This window comes from Pithys albifrons, chromosome 9 (genome assembly GCF_047495875.1).
Source record: "Pithys albifrons albifrons isolate INPA30051 chromosome 9, PitAlb_v1, whole genome shotgun sequence".
Taxonomy (NCBI): domain Eukaryota; kingdom Metazoa; phylum Chordata; class Aves; order Passeriformes; family Thamnophilidae; genus Pithys; species Pithys albifrons.
This window is the reverse complement of record NC_092466.1, coordinates 5,233,404-5,257,857: the sequence shown is the minus strand read 5'-3', so window position 1 is coordinate 5,257,857 and position 24,454 is coordinate 5,233,404. Positions and strand designations below refer to the sequence as shown.

The 24,454-nt window shown below is 43.9% G+C and overlaps 1 protein-coding gene across 12 annotated transcripts in view; it reads left to right on the top strand.

Moving 5' to 3' along the window:
- TACC2 (transforming acidic coiled-coil containing protein 2) overlaps positions 1-24,454 on the top strand; it is a 131,592-nt gene that overhangs the window by 26,578 nt on the left and 80,560 nt on the right. For 10 of the 12 annotated variants that reach the window (XM_071563804.1, XM_071563799.1, XM_071563802.1 and 7 more), the window contains one exon: positions 7,252-12,996. The exons of the other annotated variants lie outside the window; for them this stretch is intronic. In XM_071563804.1, coding sequence (XP_071419905.1) covers positions 7,252-12,996 — 5,745 coding nt within the window. The remainder of the gene's footprint in view (positions 1-7,251; positions 12,997-24,454) is intronic. 12 annotated transcript variants of the gene reach the window in all.

The following is a 24,454-nucleotide window of genomic DNA, read 5'->3' as shown; positions in this document are numbered from 1 at the left end:
AGGGTCAGTTTGGCTGTGCCATGGAGCTCTTACACCCCAGTAGGTTGTTGTACTTCAATACACACATAGGAAGATATTTACTATTAATTCTATTTCTTCTGACTGCCACTAGCACATTTTAATTATTTACTGAAAATAATAGAGTCTGAGCAAGACTAAGATTGCTAAGTCAATTTATAATGAAAATTATTGTATTATAATGATATTTAGGCATGAAGTTTAAATAAGTGATGAAAGGTTGTGCTTCTTTCCTAGAGACACACTCTGCTGTCTACCAGGTCTATACATGAAACAGCTTTTTCTTGGATGAGATTCTCATGCCTGAGTGTCTTTCCACTTTAATGTCACATGAGGGAAGCCAAAGATGTCATTCTCATCAGCTAAAAAAATTGATTTTAGAGTGGTGCTGTAAAATTGGACAGGGTGAGATTTTTAGAGGTGTATTTTGTTTTTTCAGTTAACAAATAATACATGTATCCTCTGGTCTGTAATTTTCTTCATGGTATTGTGTATAATCATTATATTGTTTGTGGTGGTAACCACACTGTCCTGCTGAAGAAAATATAAATTTCTTGTAAGCTACTTATAACATGATGCATTCTGATTTGTGACAGTAAAATAGTAATTTTTTGCTGTCTTACCAGTGTGCAGGTTATATGTTGGGAAGGGGAAAAAAGAGAGGCAATTATGAGTATGACCAAGTGCTGGTATTTATAGTAGGCCTATCGTGACTAACATTCCTGCAAAGTGCAGTTGTCTGTGAAACTGCACAAGCACAGGTAGGAGACTCAGAACTGCACCATCCATGCACCCTCCAGCTGAGAGCATTTGTACCAGCAACCACCTGATACACTGCAGACTCTTATCTTGGCCTTGCAATATTTGTGGTTTGGCTGCAGCAAGTGCAGTCTTGCCTTTTTTTTTTTTAACATTAGCATAGTAATTTTATACTGTTCTGTAGCAAATTTGCATTTTTAAAAACTGTATTGCTCAAAAATGGTATCACAGCAGTTCTTTAGGTGTTCCTTTTGAAAATGTGAGTGCCTGGAACACTTAGACTTAAATTCCAGCTGGCTAAAGCAACTGCAGCAGGCAAAACTATGACTCATGTGAGCTGACTGTTCCATGGGTGAGTCAGCGTGAAGGGATTCATAAGATTCTTGTTGCAGGAAATTTAGTAGATGAGTGGGAGCTCAGGCAATTACTTCTTGTGTAGCCTCACTCCTGAAACTGCTGGCACATGCCTGGCTTGAGTGCCTTGTATATCCTGCCAAAATAGAAGTGAAGACAATAAACGGAAAATCTTTGAAGTCCCACATTCCAGGCTGTTTATTTTTATCTCACTCCCCTGTGCTGCTTTGAACACATCTTTTCCACCCTAAAGTGAACTCTTGGAGTCTTCAGAGCGTGTGACCTTCCATCTTCAGCTGGAGTATCTCTGGGTGGAAAATGACCACGTTTGCTTTTTTCCAGTCCTCTGGGTGGCTTCCTCTTACCCTCCACAAATTCTCTGAAGTTGTTTCAGTCATTTTTAAACTCTTTTATTTTGGAATTCAAAATGTCTGTAACTTTAGAATGGTCTGTTTCAGTCCAATTTTTTTTACCTGATTCTCGCTAGTCCTATGTGCTGGAAAGTAGGAAAGTAGGAACATTGACAGTAATTAATCTGTGAACTTTCCACGTGGAATACAAATGCTGAAGAGCTGGGATGGTTAGCAAGCCTCAGGCTTTGCATTGGTGTAACCATTGCCTTTCCCCTGCTGCACAACACTCACCTGGGCAATCCTCAGCCAGACAACTCAACCCCAGAGGCTCTTTTTCCAGGAGGTTTAGGAAGAAGCAGATGCAGCAGTTTAAAAGATCCACACCCAGGAGGAGTTCAGGGGATTGAGCACTCTTGGTGGATGATCTTGGCTGCTGTCCCACATGGAGTGCTGCTCACAGATCCTGTGGGACACCCAGAGCAGAACCATGTGGAGTGAGGAGCTGGAGCTGCCACACATCCTGTGGGACACCCAGAGCCATGCAGAGTGAGGAGCTGGAGCTGCCACACATTCTGTGGGACACCCAGAGCCATGCAGAGTGAGGAGCTGGAGCTGCCATACATCCTGTGGGACACCCAGAGCCATGCAGAGTGAGGAGCTGGAGCTGCCACACATCCTGTGGGACACCCAGAGCCATGCAGAGTGAGGAGTTGGAGCTGCCACACATCCTGTGGGACAGTCTGTTTGGTGCCGAGCTTCCTGCTGGCTCTGTGGATATCTGATGGAGACCAGGAGCCACTCCTGGAGCTGGAGCTGAAGATCTGGCCACACTTCCTTGCTGCAGCAGTAGTACAGTTCACTTCTTTGTTGTTGGAGCAGTTCAGTTTGCTCAGACTTAAAATATTGCAGAGCCCACGTTTTATTCCATGTGTGGAACAAGGAGGCAAAGAGTGATTGGGGGCAGGGGGGGAGCAGAGCACATTCCCAGGAGCATCATAGGGATCATTATTCCTGCTTCACTTTTTCCTGAAAGCTTAGATGCGCAGGGAGGGTGGGGGAGGCTGGCTGCTGCCAGCAGCCCTTTAGAGATGATGGATTTCTCATGTGTTTGTTTACACTGAGAAGTTCTAATAGTGACTTGCTCTGCCTCTAAAACTGACTTTTTTCTTTTTTTTTTTGAAAGGGAACATGGAAATGAATTCCACCTCCCTAATTAACTTCCAATACCTCTTAGGGTCAGATTAAAACACAGGATTCCCCAAATTAACTCAAGTCCAGCAGTGCACCGTGTCCAAATGTGTAAATTCAAAATGTAGACACTGAACTCTCATGTGTCAGGGGAAAGAGAACAAAAACAGTCGAGAGGCAGCTCTGTGTGTGCCGTGGTTGCAGAGCTGGCTGTGCATTTGTTCCCTCCAGTGCTTTCTAAATTCATCCTCAGATTTCAGGCTGATGCTCCTGGGAATATAACCACTCAGGCTCTGAGTTACATCACTGTGGATGGCAGCTGTCTGTGACCTCTGGGATTCAGAGGCTTTAGCACTTGGTGCTTTTCCCTCACAAGCGTGGCTGGGCTGGGAAGGCTGCCTGTCCTTTCAACAACCGCTGAGTGTTTTAGAAGGATAGCAAAGGAATAAGAAATGGAAATTTTGAATTATCTATGATTTTCTGTGTTGGTATCTTCATCTCTTGTTGTTTTTCAAGTATGCCTAACATATTTGGGTATCTCTAACCCCCATCCCTCCACACACACTCCCCTTCAACTGGTAAATGCTGAATGGCAGAGAGCTTTTGTCTTGCTGCTTCTGCTGCTGGTTTTATCTTCTGGCCCTTTGCCTTTGCTGTAGATGACAAAGCAGAGTAATGGAAGTTGTGACTTCAAGTGTTAATGGCTGGTGGATTGGGCATGGCTCTTAATCTGGAAGTATTTATGGGATATGCACCATAAGTCATCCATTTCTTAACATCCTTTATAGCTTCACACCCTAAACACAGACCAGGCAGTGCTCTCCTAATAAATATCTTAGCAACCAAAGCAGGACTCTTAAATTCAGACTTGCCTCAGAACCTTCTGGTAGTGGAAAGAGGTAAACTATGTGTGTTCAAAATTAGTCAGTAAATTTGCAATGTGCTTTCAAACAAGCAACTTCTCAGTAATTATTTATGCAAAACAAACATTTTAGGCATGTAAAGATTTTAGTTGTTGTTGGATGTTGTAACTGGAAGTATAGCATTCATGTGGTCAGTATGTTTGGGCCTTGGATTTGCAAACCGTTAACCGTGTGCTTAACTTCTAAGAGAAGGGAAAAGGTCCCTTTGGTAACTCTGGAGTGCAGTGGGACACATGTATTTCAAGTTAAAGATGCACCTACATCTTTGCATGACTACATTTCCTTTCATTTTAACATATCATGCAGTGATTGCTCCTAGAAAAATTATTCTTTCCACCCTAAGCTCTATGTGAACTACAAGAAACTCAAGTGTTTTTCCATGCTTTGCCATTTGCATGTTTTGTTTTAAATAGGAATTAATTTTTCCTTAGATTACAAACAAAAGAGATCAAGTACCCACATTTTATTTTCCTGTGTTTAAAAATGCAAACTTTTAAGGTCATAGCTCTATGTTGATTGTATTAAATGGGTTGTCTGAAATCCCAAGTTCCCTGCAGGTAATTACTGATTTAATGTAGATTGGGCTTCACTCAGGGGAATTATCTTCAGCATGTGGTGTAATTTCCCTGTAGTGCTATTCCCCTTAAAAAGAGTGGAAGATAATGGGACTAGGTGTGACCTTAAGAGGTCATCTAGTCCATCCTTCTGCCCTAAAGCAGGATCAGCTGTGCTTAAGTCATTCCCAACAGATGTTTGTCTAACCCCAGCATGTCTTGCAGACAGAAAAGCAAGATTGCAAAAAATGAAAAGAAAGATGTAGGATACATTCCCCATACAGTTTTACCTGTTAGTTACATCAGAAGGAGAAACACAGAGATATCCAGACAGGTCAGTCTGAACATATGATTGAATCAAACCTTCCAATTCTGTGTTATGTCCTTAATAAAACATTGGGGGAAGCTGCAGTAGCACAGATGATGAATCAGTACTACTCTACTCCAAAAGTGATAGTTTAACTTGCTGTCACAGCATGTGCCAGCACTGCCATTTTAATTCTGCTCAACATACATTAATTACAAACTTGTCCCAATTCCTTCATCTACTCCTGAATAAAATGAACAAGTTTTCAGCACTTCTGAATACCAGAAAAATTGTTTTGATTGATTCATAGTGCTGAATCTCCCTTGAACCTGCTAAGTCACAGGTTTATTACTCTGGCTCCTAACAAACTTGCTACCAGCATGGCAGTAGATAGTTCATGGGCTTAGAAATTGTAGTCAAGAAAATGTAATCACTTCAGACGTGTTTGGAACTGTTTCATATTTAATAGCTGCAAGCAGAAGTCTAATGTAACAAAGATGTCATGTGTAAAAATCTTAGAGACATTTCAGTGATGAATTATGTAAATTGCAAATATATGATGATGTATGGTCTGTATGGTGAACAACATTTCCATCCCAGATTTACTACTGTGCCTTTTCCAACTCTGTTGACAGAAGGGATTAAAGATAAGTAAAGAATCAGAGATTAGAGATAAATGATAAGAAGGAATTGTAACTGTAGATATTGTTTTCTCCTTTCTCCAAAGCTCAATTTCACAGAGGTTAAAGGGCTTCCTCCCCACAACCTCCACCTGTTTTTATTACCCTCCTGATCACCATATCTCTGACAGGAGTGTGCTTCCAGATTGAAGAACCCTGGGCACAAAACTGCTGATGAGCAATTTAACCAGTAAGAAGGCAAACCTGCAACATGAGCAGAAAGCTGGAATGGCAATGGACTCTCACTTTTCCACCCCCTCCCCTATTCAGTGTTGTGGTTTCTTTCCCTCCTCTTCTAATTAAGCTTCCCTGAGTACAAAATTAATGTCAATAATAAAGTGCATTCCTTCCTTAGGGAAAGCCTCCTGGCATCTCCCTGCTGTTTGCTCATGTCCTGTCTTGCCCCATGCTGTCAGTGATCCAGCAGACCCCAAATATTGCATTGCCATCTCTGTTATTCCCAGTATCAGTAAGTTTTATATGGACAGGTGTTTTCAGTGTGCTAGGGGAAGAAAAACACTGGGCAAAACCATTTTCTGAAAGTTTAAATGAAATGTATTGGAGTTATAAATTAAATGTTGAAAGTGACACCAAGCATTGCTGAAACTCATTTAAACTATATATGAATTGCATGTTATAGATGTTTTATCTCAGATTTGAGGCTTAGACTTCATATAGGCAAACTTCAATTGCTCTTTTAAAACTACTTTATTTGCCACTGCAATGACTCTGAAGAAGGTTTTTAGGATGTGAGACAGACTCATGTTCAGCTTTAGGTGCAGCCCTCTCTTGTTGGGCAGTCCTCAGTATAAGGAAAGGGTTTGGCCCCACCTGGAAGTGCATTTTGTGCAGGCTGGCACAGCCCAAAAGGCCCTGGTTGTATAAACACAGACCTAAACTGCAGGGACACAAGAGCTGGTCACTGACTACCTTCTCCATCGAGTATTTTGTCTGTAAAACCTGGGCAGAGAGCTTCTCAGATTTCTGGAGATTACTTGAAATCCAATATATGTTTGGCCTTATGGAAGGTCTTTTAAGCATCTTTTATCACTCCAACCTATAGATGACTTTGAATTTCTGAAATGTAACCTGCTCCTGCTAAGCTGTGGCAAAGCTGTAGCGTTGGGCTCACCATGAGCCACCTCTGCCCATGTAGATCTGGAACCAAAGCTCACTGTCATCACACTGACCTTCCAGCACTGGTGTTATCTCTGTGTCTTGCTTTGGATGGGATTTATTAATTCATGTTAAGTGAATGCTGCCCCTTCCTCCTGGGTACAATTCCACATTCAGTTCTGAATGATGTTTCACTCCACATTCCCTAAGGCAGTGAAAATGTGCCCAGGCAGAGAAGGTGAGGGAGAGAACAAGGTTAAACTGCTTCATCACTTGCAAACCTCAGCATGAAAAACTGAGGCCCACACAGTGCACGCGAAAAAATATGCATTTAATCCTCTGATTCCATTCTTATCTGTAATGGGTGGGCAGAGAGATCACACCAAGCCTTACAGCTCACATGCACTGAAATCAAACACTGCAACTAAATGACCTCATAGGGTGTGTTTCATCGTGAGGCACCATCCTGCATTTGGCAGACCTTTGACCTTTTGGTGAGAGCCAACCGTGCTGATCAGTTGGAGGAAACATTCAGCAGATGGGCCCTTCTTAATCTCCTGCTCCACACCCGAGCACAGCCAGATAACTGCAGTCCCTGTGGAGTGCTCAGCCCTTTGCTCTGGGCACAGTAGGCTCTCACAAGCAGAGACAAAAAGCCTTTCTTTGAGGTACTGGGGGTTTTCCCAGTACTTTTTTACTCTAGTTTTCCCCATGTTACTCCCTTAGTCTGTTGGATGTGTGTCCCCTCTCATCTAAGATTTTGGAATGGTTAAATGAGCATGGTGGCTCTCAGGTAAGACTGGGGACATACTTTTTAGACCAATGAGCATTTAAATCACTGTGTCTGATGGTTTAACTCCTGAAAGCAGATTATCAGCTTCTCAGTGCATGTGGTGCATGGCTTTGAGACATCAGTGGCACAAACTGGTTTTATTCTTTGCTTCATATTCTTTGCTTCTTTATTGACATGAAACAAATAAACGTTTCCATTGTTGGCAGCATCAGTAATGAAGGCATCAGTAGCCACAGTGCTGAAGAGCTACCCAACCTAAAGTCAAGCATGGTGTCTTCAGAGGTGACAGGACAGAACACTATCTTGCAAGAGCAAGGAGGACAAACAGACTTTAATTTCTTAAAGCACTCTGCTGAAGCAAGAGCGAGAAGCCTGCCTGTCTCAGTGCCTCTTGCAGCCTTGGCCAAAGAACTCGTCACAGCAGATGTCACAAACAGCAAGGACAAGTTACCCACCTCAGATTACAACACAGCACTGCCATCACCAGGTCCAGTGAGTGACAAAGAAGAGGGACTAGCACATGCCAAATCTGCGGAGAGAGGGCCAAAATGTGACAGTACTGCTGCCTCCTATACCAAAAACGACAAGAAGGAGCCAAGTTTCCCAAGCCTGGAGCCCAGCCCTCCCACTGCAATCACAGAAATGCAAGGAGTCCCACAAATAAGTTTGAGTGAATTAGGACCTCTCTGGCAGAGGGAACAGCTGGGTGGCATGAGGGAGCCACATGTCAGCACGTTTCCCCAGGGTCAGGCAGCAGCAGATTATTTTACTGCTCAGGAGGCCGAGCAGGAGCGAGGAGTTTTGGAAGTAGGTCAGCTGCAGGCTGTAATGCAGCAAGGTAGACAGGACACAGATGGTGGAGAGGGTCTGCTAATGAAAAAGGAAACCTTAATCCTAAATTATCCAGCAACAGGAGGCTCAGACAGTGAAAAATTTGGAGCAATTGTGAATGCTCAGAGCTTCACTGAGATCAGTGAGGTCTGTAATCTACAGATGGGGGCTGGAACAACAGCTAAAGGGAATGAGGCAAATCCAGATCTATCTGTAAGCAAAAGGAAGCAATCAGAACCCTGTGCTTTAATGTCAGAGTTGCCTTCTAACCCTCCAAATCTCTCCCTGGTACCAAAGCCTGAAGAGCCTTCGAGGGAATATATGCCTGGAAATGACTCTCAAGATCCACTGAGGAGTGAAACAGTGAAAACAGCCTCTGAAAAAAGCAAATCCATTTTTCAAAGAGAGCTTCAAAAGGAGGATGAGCTTGTTAGTGCTGAGCATTTCAGTGTGCCTTTATCATTTAAGCAAGAGGAAGAAGAAAAATCAGCTGTCACAACTGAAAGCCCAAAAGATGAAGCCAGTAGCAATGAAATTATAAAAGCTGATGATGTGTCTAGAGAAAGCACCACACTTTCTGAAACAGAAAGCATTATCGGTCCCACCAAGGAAAATTCACTGGTAGATAAAAGATTATTACTGGAAGAATATGCATTAAGTACTTCTTTGAGCAGATCCACAGAGCTGTGTCAGACAGAAATCGAGGTGGATGTAACAGGAGAAAAATATGAAATCAGAACAGAGGATGCACAAGTGTCAGAAACCAGTGAATTACCTGAGGGCTCACATGGGGCAGGAATACAACTATCGAGCTCTGTTAGAAGCCACCACCAGGACACAGAAAATGCCCACTTGGAACACAATCCTGAAGAATTCAGCCTTTGTGGAAACAGGTCAACAGGTCACCCAGGGGAAGAAGGTGAGGGAAAGCCTCTGAATTTAGAGAGCAACTTGAAAACTCCCAAAGGCAATTCACAGTCTCTTGGTTGTAAACCTGAACAACAATTGAGTAAAGAGAAAACAGCTGGCCTGGATGACCTGGAGAACAAGCTCCTGGCTGCACCACAGTTTGCAGGGGAGGAATGCCCACGGAGTTCTGATTGCTTTAACACTGAGCCAGAAGGAGAAACGTCGGGCCAGCCAGGCTGTAACAGGGCTGAAAAGGTTTGTTTGGATGGTGCACACAGTTCACTGCTTCTCCACCCTGGGAACAGTAATAGTAAGCAGAGTAAGCAGGACGAATCCTGGGAAAAGGCTTTTGCTACAGAAACTGTGTTGGAATCTGAATGCAAAGCTGAGAGTCAAGAAAAGTCTGAGTGCTCCAGCAAGTCAGGAGAAACTGCAAAAATGCCCAAATTAAAACTTGATCTCCAGGGCTTAGAGGAGTTGGCAGGGACTGTAGATTGCATGGCTGTACAAACCAAGGAGACCTCACAGGCTCTGGAAACCAAAGAACAGAACAGTCACACCACTGAAGTGCCTTGCTGTGGTCCAGAGCAGGAACCTGCAGCTGCACCAAGCAATGCTGGGGATGGAAAACAAACTGAGGAGAAGCACCAATCTGCAGTGAAAAGTTCTGTGGAGGACAAAGACTTGGCACTGAGAAGTGAACGCAAATCAGATGTGCCAATGCAAGCTCAGCTGGAGCCAGTAGCTGGAGAAAGTCACAGGAATACGCAGATGGCTCGTCCAGAAACCCCCAAGGCTGCAGCTGGTACTTCAGAACTTACTGCCCAGCAAGTGCATGTGGAGGAAGGGGCTGACAGCCACATCCCTGCAAACAACTGCCCCTCAGAGAGTGACACGTGCAGCTCTTTGGAGGGCCTGGAGGGCAGTGGCAGAGAGGGGCAGGAAAATGCAGGTGCTCCAACTGCTCTTCCCCAGGCAGGGCAAACAGAGCAGTTGGGGGGTGTTGCTGGTGGCGCTGGCTGGAGTTCAAACACAGTACTTGAACAGCAGAAGCACCAAAGCAGTCTGACAGCTGCCACAGGAACAGATGATCAGGAACACAAAGAAAGGGCGCCACAACCTGAATGGCCATTGGACTTAAATAATCGCAGCAACATAGCACAGATACCTCTGAACATTTCAAACAACCCTCATAAAGAATCTTCTGTGCTGGATCCAGCAACACCCCAGTGTGACTCAGAGAGGGCAAAAGAACAGGACAAGGACAACAGCACTGCTGGGGATGTGTGCAGCAGCAAACACAGGCAAGACACTTCAGGTGTGACCACGCTTAATTTGCGAGATTGCAACGAGCAAAACAAAACCGATGTCAAGGCAGAAGAAAACTGCTGCAGTAAGCAAAACTCAAACAAGCCCGAGCAGGGTAATAATTCTTTGATCTCAGCCAGTCAGCATGAAGCAGCATGCCAGAGCCATACGTTTTGTAAAGAATCTGACAAGAGTGAACAGCCAGGCTGCGTGTGCAGGATGGAGGATAATACTGGGGAAAGCTGTGCTGCTGCTATAAACACCCCTCCAGGGGCACAGGATTCAGCAAGTGCCACTAACATGTCACAGGCTTTGCCAAGTGATACAGAAATAGCACATACTTCTGATAATTCTGAGAAAAATGATCCTCAAATATCTCATCCAGAAACTCTATGGAAAATGCCATTAATGGCAAAAAACTCAGAAAATATTCCGACTGCTGATGGGGAAACCACCCAGAAAGATGCAAACATGGAGATAAGTTGTGAGGACAGTGCTTGTGTCACAGAAACAAGCAATATGAAGCCTGACAAAAATCCAGGGGCACAAGGATCTCCTTCACCATTACAGGCACCCAGGGAAGTAATTCCCACTAAGTTATATAAATCCAGCAGCATTCAAAAGACAACAGAGCAGCAGCCTGGTTATTGTCAAGCAGCTTTTACAGCCCTCTCCACCCAGACCTCTGCATTCAGCCATCCCAGCCAGCAACCTGGAAACACCATGGACAAGGGCCCTGGGGGGGAATCACTAAATAAGGGGCTGGAAGTTGTAGAATGCCAAAACACCTTAGAAGGTAACTCTAATTTGCAGGTTCCTGCTGGTGCTCAGGTGTCAGCACACTTACCTCCTTCACCCAGGGCAAGCACAGGTAAAACTGCCAATTCAGAAAACAGCTCTGTGGGTGGTATATGTGTGGATGAGAAAGACTGTCCAGATCAATGTTTTCAGAGTGATGGAGACAGAAGTTTTGCCCTGCCAGAGACTTTAAATGTAGGGCAGAGAACTGGAAACATATCACTGTTCAACTCTGAGAAGCCGAAGAAAGAGATCTCTGCAATTAAATCAAAAAAACCAAAAAGTGAGGTAAACTTCAAAGAACAGCAAAGTGACAGTTCAGCAGAGTCTCTGTTAGCTCTCCCTACTCCAGAAGGGAAGCTACTGAGCCTTTCATCATCACAAGAAGGCTGTAATGAGGAAATTGCAACCAATATCTGCGCAGATGACAAGCACAGTAAGATCTTAGAGAAATCTGGGAATTTAGAAAAAATGGAAGAGCTTTCAAAAGAGAATAATAACATAACCAGGGCAGGCATCAGTATTTCTGAGCAGTCTGCAGAGAACTCTGGAGGGGAGCATGAGGCTCTGACTTGCAGCTCTCTGGACATTGGCTCCAGCATCCCAGACTTCAGGGAGCACATCAGCCAGATCTTTAAAAAAACCCTCCACAGCACACTGAGTGCTGAATTACCCCAACTCTTGTCTGAAAACCATGCAGGCTTCAAGCAGAGCCCAGTGGCCAAGGATACAGCAGAACTCTGTGGTGCTGAGAACTTTTCAGAACCAAACAAGGCAGGCAAAGGAGCTCCTGAGGGCACCTCAGAAGCAGAGGGGCAAGAGTTATCTTTAGCTACTGAGACTTCCTGCAAAGCTGCCGAAGGTAAATCTCTGCAACAAGAAAACACTGTGGCAGAGCTGCCACAAGCAAGTCTCCAGGGCAGTGAGGAAAACAGGCAGCCCAGCAGCTGTTTAGAAGTGGTCCCTAGCTTGGATGGAGCTACACCTGCTGAATGTGCTCTGGAAAATCTGCAAAAGCCAGACAAACCCACAGAGAGCAGTGAGATGGAAAGAGAGGAAGGCGTGTGTGCTGGTGGCGTTGATCCTGAATCGCTAATAAGCTTAGAGATAAAGCAGCAAGGACCAGCTTCGTTTGATGGGGCAGCAGCTGAGAACTTCCCTCCGTATTCCGACAGTCAGCAACAACCCCCTGGAGCTGTTATCTCTGCGGGTGAGGGACAGCAGAGGCAAGTAGAGGATGCTGCTGCCACAGAGGGAAATAACTTAATTACAGGGTGTGATGCAGAACCAGTTCCATCTGAAGAGGATGTAAGTCTTCCTTCTGAAAAATGCCGGGATCCTAAGCCAAATGAACAGGAGAAAAGTGAGTACGGTGATGCAGACACTGCCAAGAGCATCTCTGACATGGCAGCATCAGCGCTCGTGCCGGGAGGATCTTACAGTCATGCAAAATTGTCCAAGAGTTTTAATGTGTCACCTGAGGAAAACCGGGAGCCACACAACCACAGTCATTTCACCCATGGCATTAAGTCTCAGAACGACATGCAGATGGTACAGGATGATGCAGTAAAGAGGAAACGCCTGGAAACATCAGAAAATTCACAAGATGCGCAGCAAGACAAAGAAGTGACCATGCATGGGTTAATAGATTACTTAAAAAATGGAGTAAGCCACGATGATTGCTTGCAAACTGACTCTCAACTGGAATCTAGCAGTGTGACTGAGGGAGATGTGAAAGAGAACAGTGAAACAGTGTTAAGCACGGCGAATGATAACAAAAAAACTGGAGACATCCCTGGAACAGGTACTGCAAGGATGTTAGTCACTGGTGAAGGTGACTTGGCCATAAACACGAGCACTGGAGAGCAGGAGTCAGAGCTGTACCAACCCCACTCTCCAGCCCTGCCTGTGATGGAGCAGGGAGAGCACTCTGCATGTGCAGATCTTACTGTTGCTGGACATCACCAGAGCAAGAGGTGTTCACAACATGACAGCTCACTTCGGGATGCCAAAGAAAACCTCTCACCACTTGCATTAACTGAGCCTGAGAGCCTTGACCTCAGTGAACTTCAAAGCACGGCTGTGGCAGGATTACCTACTGAAAGGTATTTACTTTGAATTACTCTGTGAAATGGTTGTCAGGGCCCCGGGGCTGAGCAGAGGTACAATTTTCAAGGAAGATACCCGTTGTCTGGGTGGTTAGGGAAGGCACAGCACTTGCTCTGTTCTTAAATGTATCTTAAATATGTATTGCTTGTAAGGACAGAGAGGTCCTAAAAGCTGAGGAGCACAGTTCTTACCTTTTCCATCTGCTGGTCCAGATTCCTGTCTTTACCTGTGTGGATTTGGTTACACTTCCAGTGTTCACACCTCATATCCTAAAGTTAGGCATACAAATAGCACTTCCTAGCCTTAAGTTAGTAGACTTTTGCCTAAGTTTTGGTGACCCAGTTAAATGAGACCTGCAGCATTCACAAGGAGTGCAGTATTTAAAAACAAGCCTACAGAGTAACCCAATTACTCACCCTGTTAGTTGTCTGGGCCTCCCTCTTATCCTCCCCTACAATATAATTGCACTGACAGTGCCTTTGATCACTGTGTTATTCAGTGTTTCTGATGACATGGAGTTGTTTCAGATGTGAATTCTTCTGAGTTGGGACTAGTGGAGCCTCAGAGTTGCTTTTCATTTTATTTTTATTTATTTTCCAAACCTAGCAGTAACTGCTTTAATAAAGTGAAGATTTTTTTTTAATGAGCTTCTACTTGGCTGTCTGAATTCTTAGTCTGATGTGCAGTTAATTCAAAATAATTATGATCTTAGAATAAGTGTTTTCCATTTATGTAGTCATGTCACTGCTTCCTCTGTAACCTCAGCAATTTCCTTGCACACTGTCCCTCTCCTTCCCATACTGAGGAGGCACCAAAGCTGTAACTGCTGAGGCAACAGCAGAGAGAAGGGCATAGTGAAAAGCTAAACTATATCAGACAATATCAACGAATTGTCTGCAGCGATGGAATCTTTCTAAGTAATACCAAAAACTTTTATGATAACAATTGAATAAGGAGGGACAATGTCTCAGTGCCACATTCCTTCAAGGTTAAGATGATAAAACTATGTTGAAAGTGAAAATACCTGAAGTATTTCTGTTGTTGTGAGAATGTGGGGGAGTTCTTCCTGCTGTATGGGAGTCTGGGATGGAGGCTGACTAGGACATGATTGTATAAGCAGAATGTACATTAGAAAAATATTAGAAGTGTTGGAAACCTGGGCAGCTATATGACTTTCTCTTTAAGGAGTTGTCTATAAAGGAACAAGGAAATTAGAGCCTGTTATTCCTTTCTAGCTCTTTTCCTTTATATTTGTTTCCCTTTATAGGATGGGAAGCTTCACAGTGAGTAGATTTGAAATTCCCAAACAAATTGCTGGCAGGGCCTGGCTCAGGAGCCATAAGAGGCCATGCATGTGTCTGTGCATGTGTTCCATATCAGGGTGGGTATCACTCTGTACATAAATACCTGTGCTGAGCAGGGCAGGGCTCTCCAAACAGCTGCTGACAATTCACGGGGTAGTTGCTTAATGCTTGCATATGCTTCAAGAATTCATTATCACCTGTTTTCCCAGCATGAGTGTTTGTATCAACAGGCAGCTGCTGCTTTTGGACTGTGACAGTACAAAAGGCTGAAACACTGGGGACTCTCAGAGGTACTGAGGAGCCTCTGCTTTTGATCAGGCTCATTTCTTGAAGGAAAGTGCATTTATAAGACAATGGAGAAGCAGAAAGCGTTAATTGAGCTGCCTGGGCTGTCTTCATCAGGTCCAATACACTGAGTGATCCAGTTTTCCTCTGAGATTGAAACTGGTTTTGTATCATTAAATTTCAAGGTGTGCTCCATATGCTGTGTAAGCTGCTCACAGCACTTGTTGCTGCAGAGTGGTGGGCAGTGCTTTATTGCCCTGGCATCCTTACAGAGGATAAACCACTATAGCCATGCAAAATGAGGTGCACATTTCTAAGAGCTGACTGTGGGAATGTGGAACTGATGGAAAGAACTCCAGGGAGAAATAATCCTTCCCAGTTCTCAAAACATGCAGCAGTTAGAAGTATATTATATTCAGGGGAAGGAAATGGTTCTGAAGAAAGTTCTGAATTATTTCAGTATTGTTATCTTCCCCCTCCACTGTTTCTGTACAGCTTCATCTCTTACACTATCCCTTATGTTGAAACCCCACTGAAATGTTTGTGAGGGGGACTAAGTTGTGTGATCTGACTCTTAAATCCTTGTGAGGATTTCTTCCTGTAGAGGAAATAGAGGAATTTCTTCCTTTTGTGGCTCTGCACCAGGAGGAGGGTGGTCTTGAGATGAACAGCAGATCCAAGCGCTACCTGCAGCATTTCCTGACCCCACCTCCTTTAGGAGCAGAACTCTGATCAACTAATAAGAAGAGCCCTTGTGTCTGAGGGCAATAGTACAGCACCAGTGACCTCCCTTCAAATCTGCAGTAAAAAGGATGCTTATTTCTGGAAAGGAGGTTGTGGCTGAAGCATTAGCCTCACTTTCTCGTGGAAGTATAGCTGTGCTATTTGCAGAAGCAGGGAAGGGTTGGATTATAGCAAACCTGTCAGCACTGAAAAGGAGTAAATAAACCCCATTTTTGGATGCTTTTGATATTTTTAACTCTCTTTACTGAGTTTTTAACTGAAAACTTTATTCCTAATTGTCACCTCTGGGCATCAAAATGTCATTCTCCTCATTTACTATTGGGCATGCAGCTGCTTCATTTGGTTGTCTGAGTTTTGCAAAGGAAGACCAGGACTTGAGCTGTTCTTTCTTCTTCTTTTGCATTGGATACCCACACATCTGTAATATAACCCACACATCTTCTTTCCTTTATGGACGGAGAATAGGGGTTCCTGTGTATAAGGGTGTCCTTGTGTCCCTGAAATGCCCCTGTTTGCATCATGGCCTGTGACAGATGTTGAGCAGAGCATGGAACAAAATCGGAAACGATGGCAAAATTTTAGGGATGTCTAGAGGTGCCATTGACTTTTTGGTAACTTCCTGTAGTTTGGCTGCTGGTCCATGCAAACTGCCACTGTCTCTTGGCAAAAGTACTGAGGGAGCTTTTTGAAGTGGAGATGGTGAAGTCATTCCCAGATGTGCATCTGAAAGGTACAGAGAACACATTGCACCGTCCATGGATTTGCTGGTTTGGCAAAAGGCTCAGCTTGGGTGTTCCAGGCTCTCAGAGATGCTCTGAGTCTCAGCTGGGGCTGTGTATGCAGTGAGGGAAGAGCACAAGGAGCCAGAAAGATGCTGCAAGCAATGACACCCATGTTTTTGGAGCATGGAAACTCCTGCTGCATTGACTCACATCACTTATAAATCTAAACAACATTCTTATATGGGAAGTACATTGCAGCATCTGTCATCAGCAAAGCTACTTGAAAAACATTCTTTATGTCCTATGCATAGGTCAGGCAAGATCTCCAAAGTTGGCCCAAACATACTTTTGGATTTGCTTTATACTTTGTTCACTTTGTTCTTGTCATCAAAAATTGGCAAGTTCAGTAACTCCTGAAAAGAGTGTTCACTCCTTAGTAAATACTGACTTGGTCTTTTTTGTCTGCACAACAAATAAAGTATTAAATATTTTAACAGTCTTACTGGGTGAGGAACTTAGAACTGCTTTTCAGATCAGTCAAGTGGGTTTTGGGCAGTAAGGCTTTATGTTGTTAGCATCTGAAAACAAGAGTCTGGAGTTAAAAGGAAACTTGTCAAAACAGTGATTATGCAGCTCTTTATTTCCCTAAATTTTACCTTCAAAATGGATTCAGGTGTGCAGTGCCTCAGCACAACAGAGAAAAGGGAAAAATTGCTGGAGGTGATTTACACATAAATGAAATGCACAAAATTAATCAGTTTATTTGTCTCTCTGCCCTTCTCCCTTTGCATCTGAATTCTTTATTTCCCCCCATCCTTCTGTCATTGTCATCCTCGGGAGGTGCAGTTGTGCTTTTGGAGGTGCTTTTGCAGCTCAGCCTGCAGTGCTGAACTAAATAACTGCATGGGGAGTTCTGGGGGAATTTCATCTTCATCAGCTGAGGTATTTAATGCTGGTATTTTTCTATTCAGAAAGAGTAAAATGAAGACAACTTCACTCTTAGACACCTCTCATTGCTTTCTAGGAAGTGAAAGGGAGTTTTGCCAGCTCCTCTAATGGAGTCCATTGACTGAACTGACTGCTGGTTTAGGCATCATCTAAGTATTTATAACATCTATAAAGTATTTATAAAATGTTGATTTGATAGTATGCCCTGTTGTATTCAAAACACAAGCCAGTGGAAAACTGTGTGCGAGACCACGCTAGTTATTTCTTTATTTTATTTACTTATGCCTCTGTTACACCAAAGTATGGAAACAGATCATCTGGTCCTGCCAAATTGCTGGTACTTCTTGCTGTACTGAACACGTTGTGTAACATTCTTGAGAACCTGTGCCACATATTTATCAGGTATTGAGACGGATGGATGGTACATGAGGTTCTGTTTTCACACATCCTTCTATGTTTCTCATACTACATTATACAAGCAAACACAGGCATTTGCTAAAGAGATCCAGTTTCAAGACTGCAATACTTTGTCCAGTGTCTGGACAGGGAGTTTAGCATCAATTTTTGTCTTCTTTTCTCATTAAATTAAAAATTACTTTTGGATTATTTTTTCCTAAGTAGATTTCCCCAGATGTATTTTTCAACTTTGCTCCTTCCAAGTAAGCTGCCTACTTTCTCAAAATCATTTTGGCATATCTTACAGATCCCCTGTTCTCTCTGTTCCAACTCTGTCTTCTGGCTTCTTGCAAAATTGGATACCATGGAGCTTGTTCCACAGCCCCTGTTTCTAATAGAATATGCAAAGCAGGATTAGCCCCAGCTTTGAACCCTGTGAGGGCAGCCCTGAGAACAGCAATTACAGACATAGGCATATTCTCCATGACTTGGATGTGGCTTCCTTCCAGTTCCTCTCTGTCCTGGAATACTTGCATGGCACTAGTGCTTCTTAACAGAGACTCCTCTGGAGACATGTCTGGAAGTTCTTGCCTTACACTTTTCCTTCTGTTTTCCCTCCTGATTTTTTCTGTGTTGATGTCCTTGGAGCCTGTCTTATCAATATTGGTCCAGGTATATGGAAGCACACACAAGCATTGCTAATAACAGGAAGGCTTTTATAAGTCTTTGCAATTCCTCAAAATTTGGGTACTCTGGAAAACCAAAACAGTTGTTATATTGATCTGTTTGGGCTTTTGTTCACCTAGACAGGTTAATTCTTACAGTAGAGTCTCTTTGGCCTTTAAGAAACACTGCATCTCAAATTGTCATAATAAGTGTAGAAATATTAATTGCTCCAATCAAAGGCATAATTGTTCTGGATTCTAAGGAGCCCCTGAAATGCTGAGTGCCACCATTCTGTGCTGTTGGGAAGAACCAGCCCCAGTACATTATGCCAATCTTGCTCTCCTTGCTGAAATGTGCTTGGCATCTCCTCTCTGTTCACCCAGGCTTAATCCTGCCTCTTCCCTGCCCTCCCTCTTTGGTATCTGCCCCACACACCCATTGTCCTCAGAAAATAACCAGCTGTCCAAAAGTGCCCCAGGACTCCACGAGGTTATTTCCAATGTAATGTCACTAATTTACTTTCTTTACCTCGTGTACATTCCTTAGAGGAGCAGTGTGAGAGAAGGCTCAGGCTGCAGCCTGTCCTAAGGGTGGTAAATGCTGGGCCAAAATCTCTGCTCCACTGGGGTGAGATCAGCAAAAAATTTGACCCTGAGCCTCTAACAGACCAGCCAGGGTGAATGCTGGACCCTCCTGTGATCCTTTTCCACCCAGACCATCCTACAGGCACTATACCCACAGCTGTCACATTTTGCTCAAATAAGGGGGAGATCTAGTTGTTTCAAATTAGGAAGATAGGGCTCTATGTAGACAGGATTTAAATGATTCATTAGCTTGAACTACCTGGTGTTTTCCAGCCTCAAACCTGTCAATCTCAGCTGCTCTTTGTATGTGGTGCTCTGAAAAACACAGAGCATGGGCTCCACGAAACTCATCAAACTGCTTTTTTAAATTCTTTTCCAGCCTGTTTTCCCTGGCTCCTTTGGCTAATGAAACACAAACAGTGTAATCAATAAAGCCTTTTTATTTTTAAGGCACTCACTGGCTTATGTAAAATCTTTGGAATTTGTAAGCATGATAACATTGTTATCCCCTCCTAGCTGATAGAAATATCAAAGCCAGCTAAGAATAACTCTGCAGCAGACAGAGAAGGTTGGATTTGTTTCCTGGAATGAAAGCAAAAGGCATGAATACATTGCTCAGTTTCTAAGAAAAAAAAAAGGACACTTAGAAACTTCCATTTCCCCTTCTTAACAATGTCATTAATGAGTCAAAACATAGAGTTAGTTTTGCCTATTATCTCCAAGTCTCCAAGACTTTCCATGTCTTATCTTTTTTTTTCTTCTTTTATTTTTTTAGTTGAGTGCTGTGATGGTACATGAAACTTATGTTGCATCCAGCATTCTTCAAATCTTGTTCTTCTGAAGAAACTCCAAAAACACTTGATTTGCTAGAGAAATTATGATTGGAACTTGTGAGACTTTGAGTCTAGCCTAGGGTTTTCTAAAAATCGATCTTATTCATTTGGAAATTTGCAAAGTGGCAGTTTCCCATCACTTTGATCCTCCAAGATGTAATGGGCTAAGGTTAAACTTTCCTTTGTTTCTTTCAAAGCAGAAGGTTAAGGTAGAAGTCTGGGAATTTAAAGAGACAACTTGCCAATCAAAACTGCTGGGAAATGCACAACCTAATTTTCAGCCACCACAAATGATGCTTGTGGGCAATTTGTACGTGGAAAGTAGTGGAAATATAAAGTTCAGGTGTTTGCTGCAGACGTGGCTTGGCTATCTCAGCCAGGCTGCTCCAGTTAACTGGGTCTGTGGTTTGGGGGAGTGAATAACTATGAACCTCTGGTTAGGAAATGCAAAAGAGAAACTCCTCTTTAATTCTAAACAAACTGAAGTACATTTATATGGGCTTGTTGCAAACTGGCCTTAAAAATGGGCACTCACAAAGCACAATTTAAAATCACACGCTTTTTTTACAAGGGCATGCAAGGATAGGACAAGCCCTTGAGCTGAAGAAGGGAAGGTTTAGATTGGATTATTTGGAAGAAATTCTTGGCTGTGAGCTTGGGGAGGCTCTGGCACAGGTTGTCCAGAGAAGTGGTGTTGTTGTCCCATCCCTGGAAGTGTCCAAGGCCAGGCTGGACAGGGCTTGGAGCAACCTGGGCTGGTGGAAGGTGTCCCTGCCCATGGCAGGGGGTGGGATGAACTTTAAGGTCTCGTCACCATCCAAACCATTCTGTGATTATATGATCTACATTTTTAAAAAATGTCTCCCCTGTATGCACCATCCTGATGCTTTCTGGCTGTCCCTTGCAGCTAACTGTTCCCTGGGAGCTGGGGAAGGGCAGGGCCATCCTGTGGGATGTCTGCTGCGGGAAGTCTCCTGCTCCGAGTCCCTCTCATCAGCCCACTCACTGCTCCAGCCCAGCTCTGACCTGGGGAGAAATCTTTTGCAAGGCTTTCCTTGGCAGCTCTTTGATCTGTGTCTGTCCCAGCCAGGCTGTCCCTGCGCCCTGAGAGCCACCCCGTCATTGTCTCTGCGAGGTTGCTTATCTCTTGTTTTGTTGTTGCTTCTCAGGTTGTTTCCCCTCTCCTCCCCCAGGCCTTCTCTGAAGGCAGGTCAGGCACACCTTAGCACGGTGTTCCTGGAGCCACAGCATGTCAGGTTCTCTATATTTAAGTAGCAGAGGGCACTGGGACACAAGTGGAAATGTTCTTGTGACAAAGGTGGGCTGAGATTTGCTTCACAGTAGGTGAAAGGGCTTTGGCACAGCAAGAAGCTAAGGAACAAACAGGGAGAGGCATGTTTTTTGAGAAAAATGAACATTTTATTCCAAAAATGCCAAATTTGGTTCTGTTAGCAGGAACACAGCTAGTCTGTCACCACAGCTTTGTGCCAGACTGAAATGCTGCTAGAAAAGAAAATAAAAATTTATTTTAATGAATATTCCTCTCTCCAGGGTCTCCCTCCCCCTCAGGGCAGTTATACCTGCAGAAGCTATTTATGAAATGGTTTCCAGATGACAAAAGAGGTTAATTCCCCCCAAAATGAGAGGGGGACTGAATGCTTGTACCTGTATCAAAAATCAAAAATGTAACTTTTTCCATGGCTGGTTTCCTACTGTTTGGGAGGCAGGACAGGGAAGAGATGCTCTCCCCAGAAACTTTTAACTCTAAGGTTCATCTGAATTCTTGCTGCCAGAGTGATGCCACAGGCTCCTAGTGCTGCAACAAGTGAACTCTCCCCATACCATGCACAGTGTTTGCTCCTTGATATGCCATGCCTTGTGACCCAGGTGATGTTGGCAGCCTACTATGTGTTCTTCACTATTTTCGTCCATTACAGTTTCTGATTTGGCATCTGGGGATCATTTGCTACAGTCTTCTGTTTCCTGTGCATGTATCTGAATTGTTAAAAGCAGCAATGAGGATGCTGAGGGGAAATCCCTGTCTCCTGTTCTCAGACTAGATGTGAAAGTCCTTCTGTAGCACAAAATGCACCTGAACAAAAATCTGTTCTCTCCTTTTGCTTATAGAAAAATCAGACAAGGGCTAGAAGGAGAAACAAGTCAAGACTTAAAAAAAACCAAACCCAACAAAACAAAACACTGATGAATACCTTTCCCCCCTGTGACCCAGTTCTAAATTGATGTTTTGAGAAGTCCACCAGGTATGATTACTGTACCCCAACATCAAAAGGAGATGCACAGTTCTGCTAGGGGCAGGACACAGTTCTGCAGAAGATGAAATGTTAGTTTTGTTACCCGAGGTGTGGTTGGCACTAGAGTTGAAGTGTTTGGAGACGTAGAATCAGCTGGGAAACTAACTCAGCTAAATTAAATCTCTGTAACCCCAGCATTTTATCTCAAATATCTCGATTGGGCATTTGGTAAGCAAAGAATCTACCAACTCTCTTGCTGTGGGATAGATATTATAGATGTTTAACCTGTAGTTATTGTATGGCATGTTATAAACATGATAATGATCTCCCTGGGTAGAGTCTCAATTAATTCCTTGGGTGCTGGCAGCTTGTATATGCAATTTGGTGTCTCCCCATGCAAAGACTTAATTACCTGTAAAGCCACTCTTTTGTGTTGTAATAAACCCATAGGAAACCTAAGAAATTAATAAGGGCGCACAACTAATTAAAACTGCTCCATTTTTCCATAGGTAAAGAAACCTGTGAGAAAGAAGGTTTAGAAACCTCTTAAGAAAGGAGGTAAAAAATCTATTAAAAAGAAAGAGAAGAGAAAGAAGGTAGAGAAACTTGTAAGAATGAAAGGAAATCTGTAAGAAAGCAGGTAAAGGAGCTTATAACAAGGCAGGTAAAGAAACCTGTAAGAAATCCATGAGAAAGCAGGTAAAGAAACTTACAAGAAAGAAGATTAACCTCTATGAAGGCAGGTAAAGAAACCTATGAGAAAACCTTGCCACTTTAGGAACTGGAACTTAACCCAAGAATTAGTCTAGGAATAAAATGGTTTAGATTTAAACAGATGTTATTGGCTTATGTATAAACACATAAAGTTTCTGTGAAAGTTGTTAAAAACTTTGCATCCTGACAACATTTTAAAAGTTATCCTTAAAGCTGTGCCAAACATCATTCCTGCCTCCTGAAACTTTAAAAAAAACGTTTAAAACTTTAGGAGCTATTTGTATGTGCTTTAAGCGTTACACACACAGTAATTTAATCTCTCCACATCCACCCCTCCGCCACCTCCAGCACATGGAAACTCCAAAATTCCACCGTAAAACCGGGAAGAAAAAAAAAAGAAGAAAGAAAGAAAAAAACAGGGAAGAAAACCCACGTGGGAGGCGGTCTGGGGGGTTTGTGCTCCTTTATTCCCTCCTTTGTTCCAGGAGCTCCGGCGGCGCTCGGATGCCCCGGGCGGCGGTACCGGCGGGGGAGGACGGGGCGCGGCAGCGCGGCCGCTCCGGCCTTTCCTCGGGGAGCCTCATGGGAGGAGCCTGCGAGAAGCAGCTCCAGGCTCTTATTCCTCGGCCTTTTGTACGCCCTAGAGCTCGCCCAAAAACGCTGCCGCGGCCGCGAGTGGGGAGTTGTCGGTGCGGCAGAGCCGCCGGTCCCCACCCGGGATGGTGGGAGCGGAGGGAATTGGTGCTCGAGAGAGCGACTGCTGCGGGGTGTTGTGTTGGAAGCGAGGATGACTGGGAGTAGGAAAGCTGCTGATTATTTCCTGGCATTGGTAAGTAGACACTTGTGAGGAGGAAAGTTTTTTCCCCCCCTTCTTTTTTTTTTTTTTTGCCCTCGCTTTGAACAACTTTTCGAAACTTTTGTCTCCCACTCTCCCAGCGCTGCCGCCAGCTCTGAGTGAGGATTAACTCTCCTTACCCCCCAAAAAAGTTTGGATGGTTTTGTGGCTCCTGCCGTGGTTTGGGTTTGGGGTTCCTTCTCAAGTGAGGAGACTGTGTGTGTGTTGTTTGTACTGAGAAACTTCTGCTTCAGGTTTGCTAGCTGGAATTTGGAAACTTTGGAATTCTGCAGCAATGACATCAGGACGTGACCGAGAGCCCTTCCGAGGCTCTAAAAGCTGCTCCGTAGTGACGTGATGGGCTTTTTATAATGGTTGACAGTTATTACAGCAAATATGCTTATTCATCCTGTGCAGGCGTGATTTATACTTCTTTTATGTGGCTTTGTGCTGTCCCTCTTTTAGCTTGCGAAGGAAGTGCGTGGTTCAGCCTCATTAAGTGTTTTAATCTAGAATAATTGTATTTAGTGTATTAACTCACCCTAAGTTTTAATGTGACCACAGTAATGTAGAACACTCAGGCCAAAAAAATACTATTTTTTTTCTAATTTATTTTTATGACTAAACAAATCAGTGATCAATCAGGGTGCACATGTCACAAAAATTAAGGGCTTTCTGAGCAAGAACGCTTGGGTGAGACAGGAAGGGCAGGCCCTCAGGTAATGTGGCACTAAACACCGTGCCCTGCCAAGATAACTCCTCTATCTTGTCAGGCTTTCCATAAGCAGTGCCAGAAAAGTATCATTTCTGAGAATGACTCTCCGTGGTCACGTGGGGGATGCCCAACAGTGCCAGCTCTGCTCCCGATCCCGCGGGGGGGTTCGGAGTTACCTGCAGGGGTGCCAGCTGCTGCACACCTGGCTGCTGGGGCTGCTTCTCACAGGTGGGGTATTGCCTTCAGGAAGCCTTTTAAAAATACTTTCCTGTGTCCAGAACGCGGTTTCTGCGTTTGTTTGCCTTTCTTAACGTTATTAGCATGGAAATCTGCAGTAAGAGAAGCACAGCCTTGTGTCCGGAGCTGGGCAGCCCTGGGTTCCCACGTGCACTGCAGACACTGTGGGAAATGCAGGTGGCTCCTGTTTGCTCATCTGGATGGTGGCAGGTCCCTCCC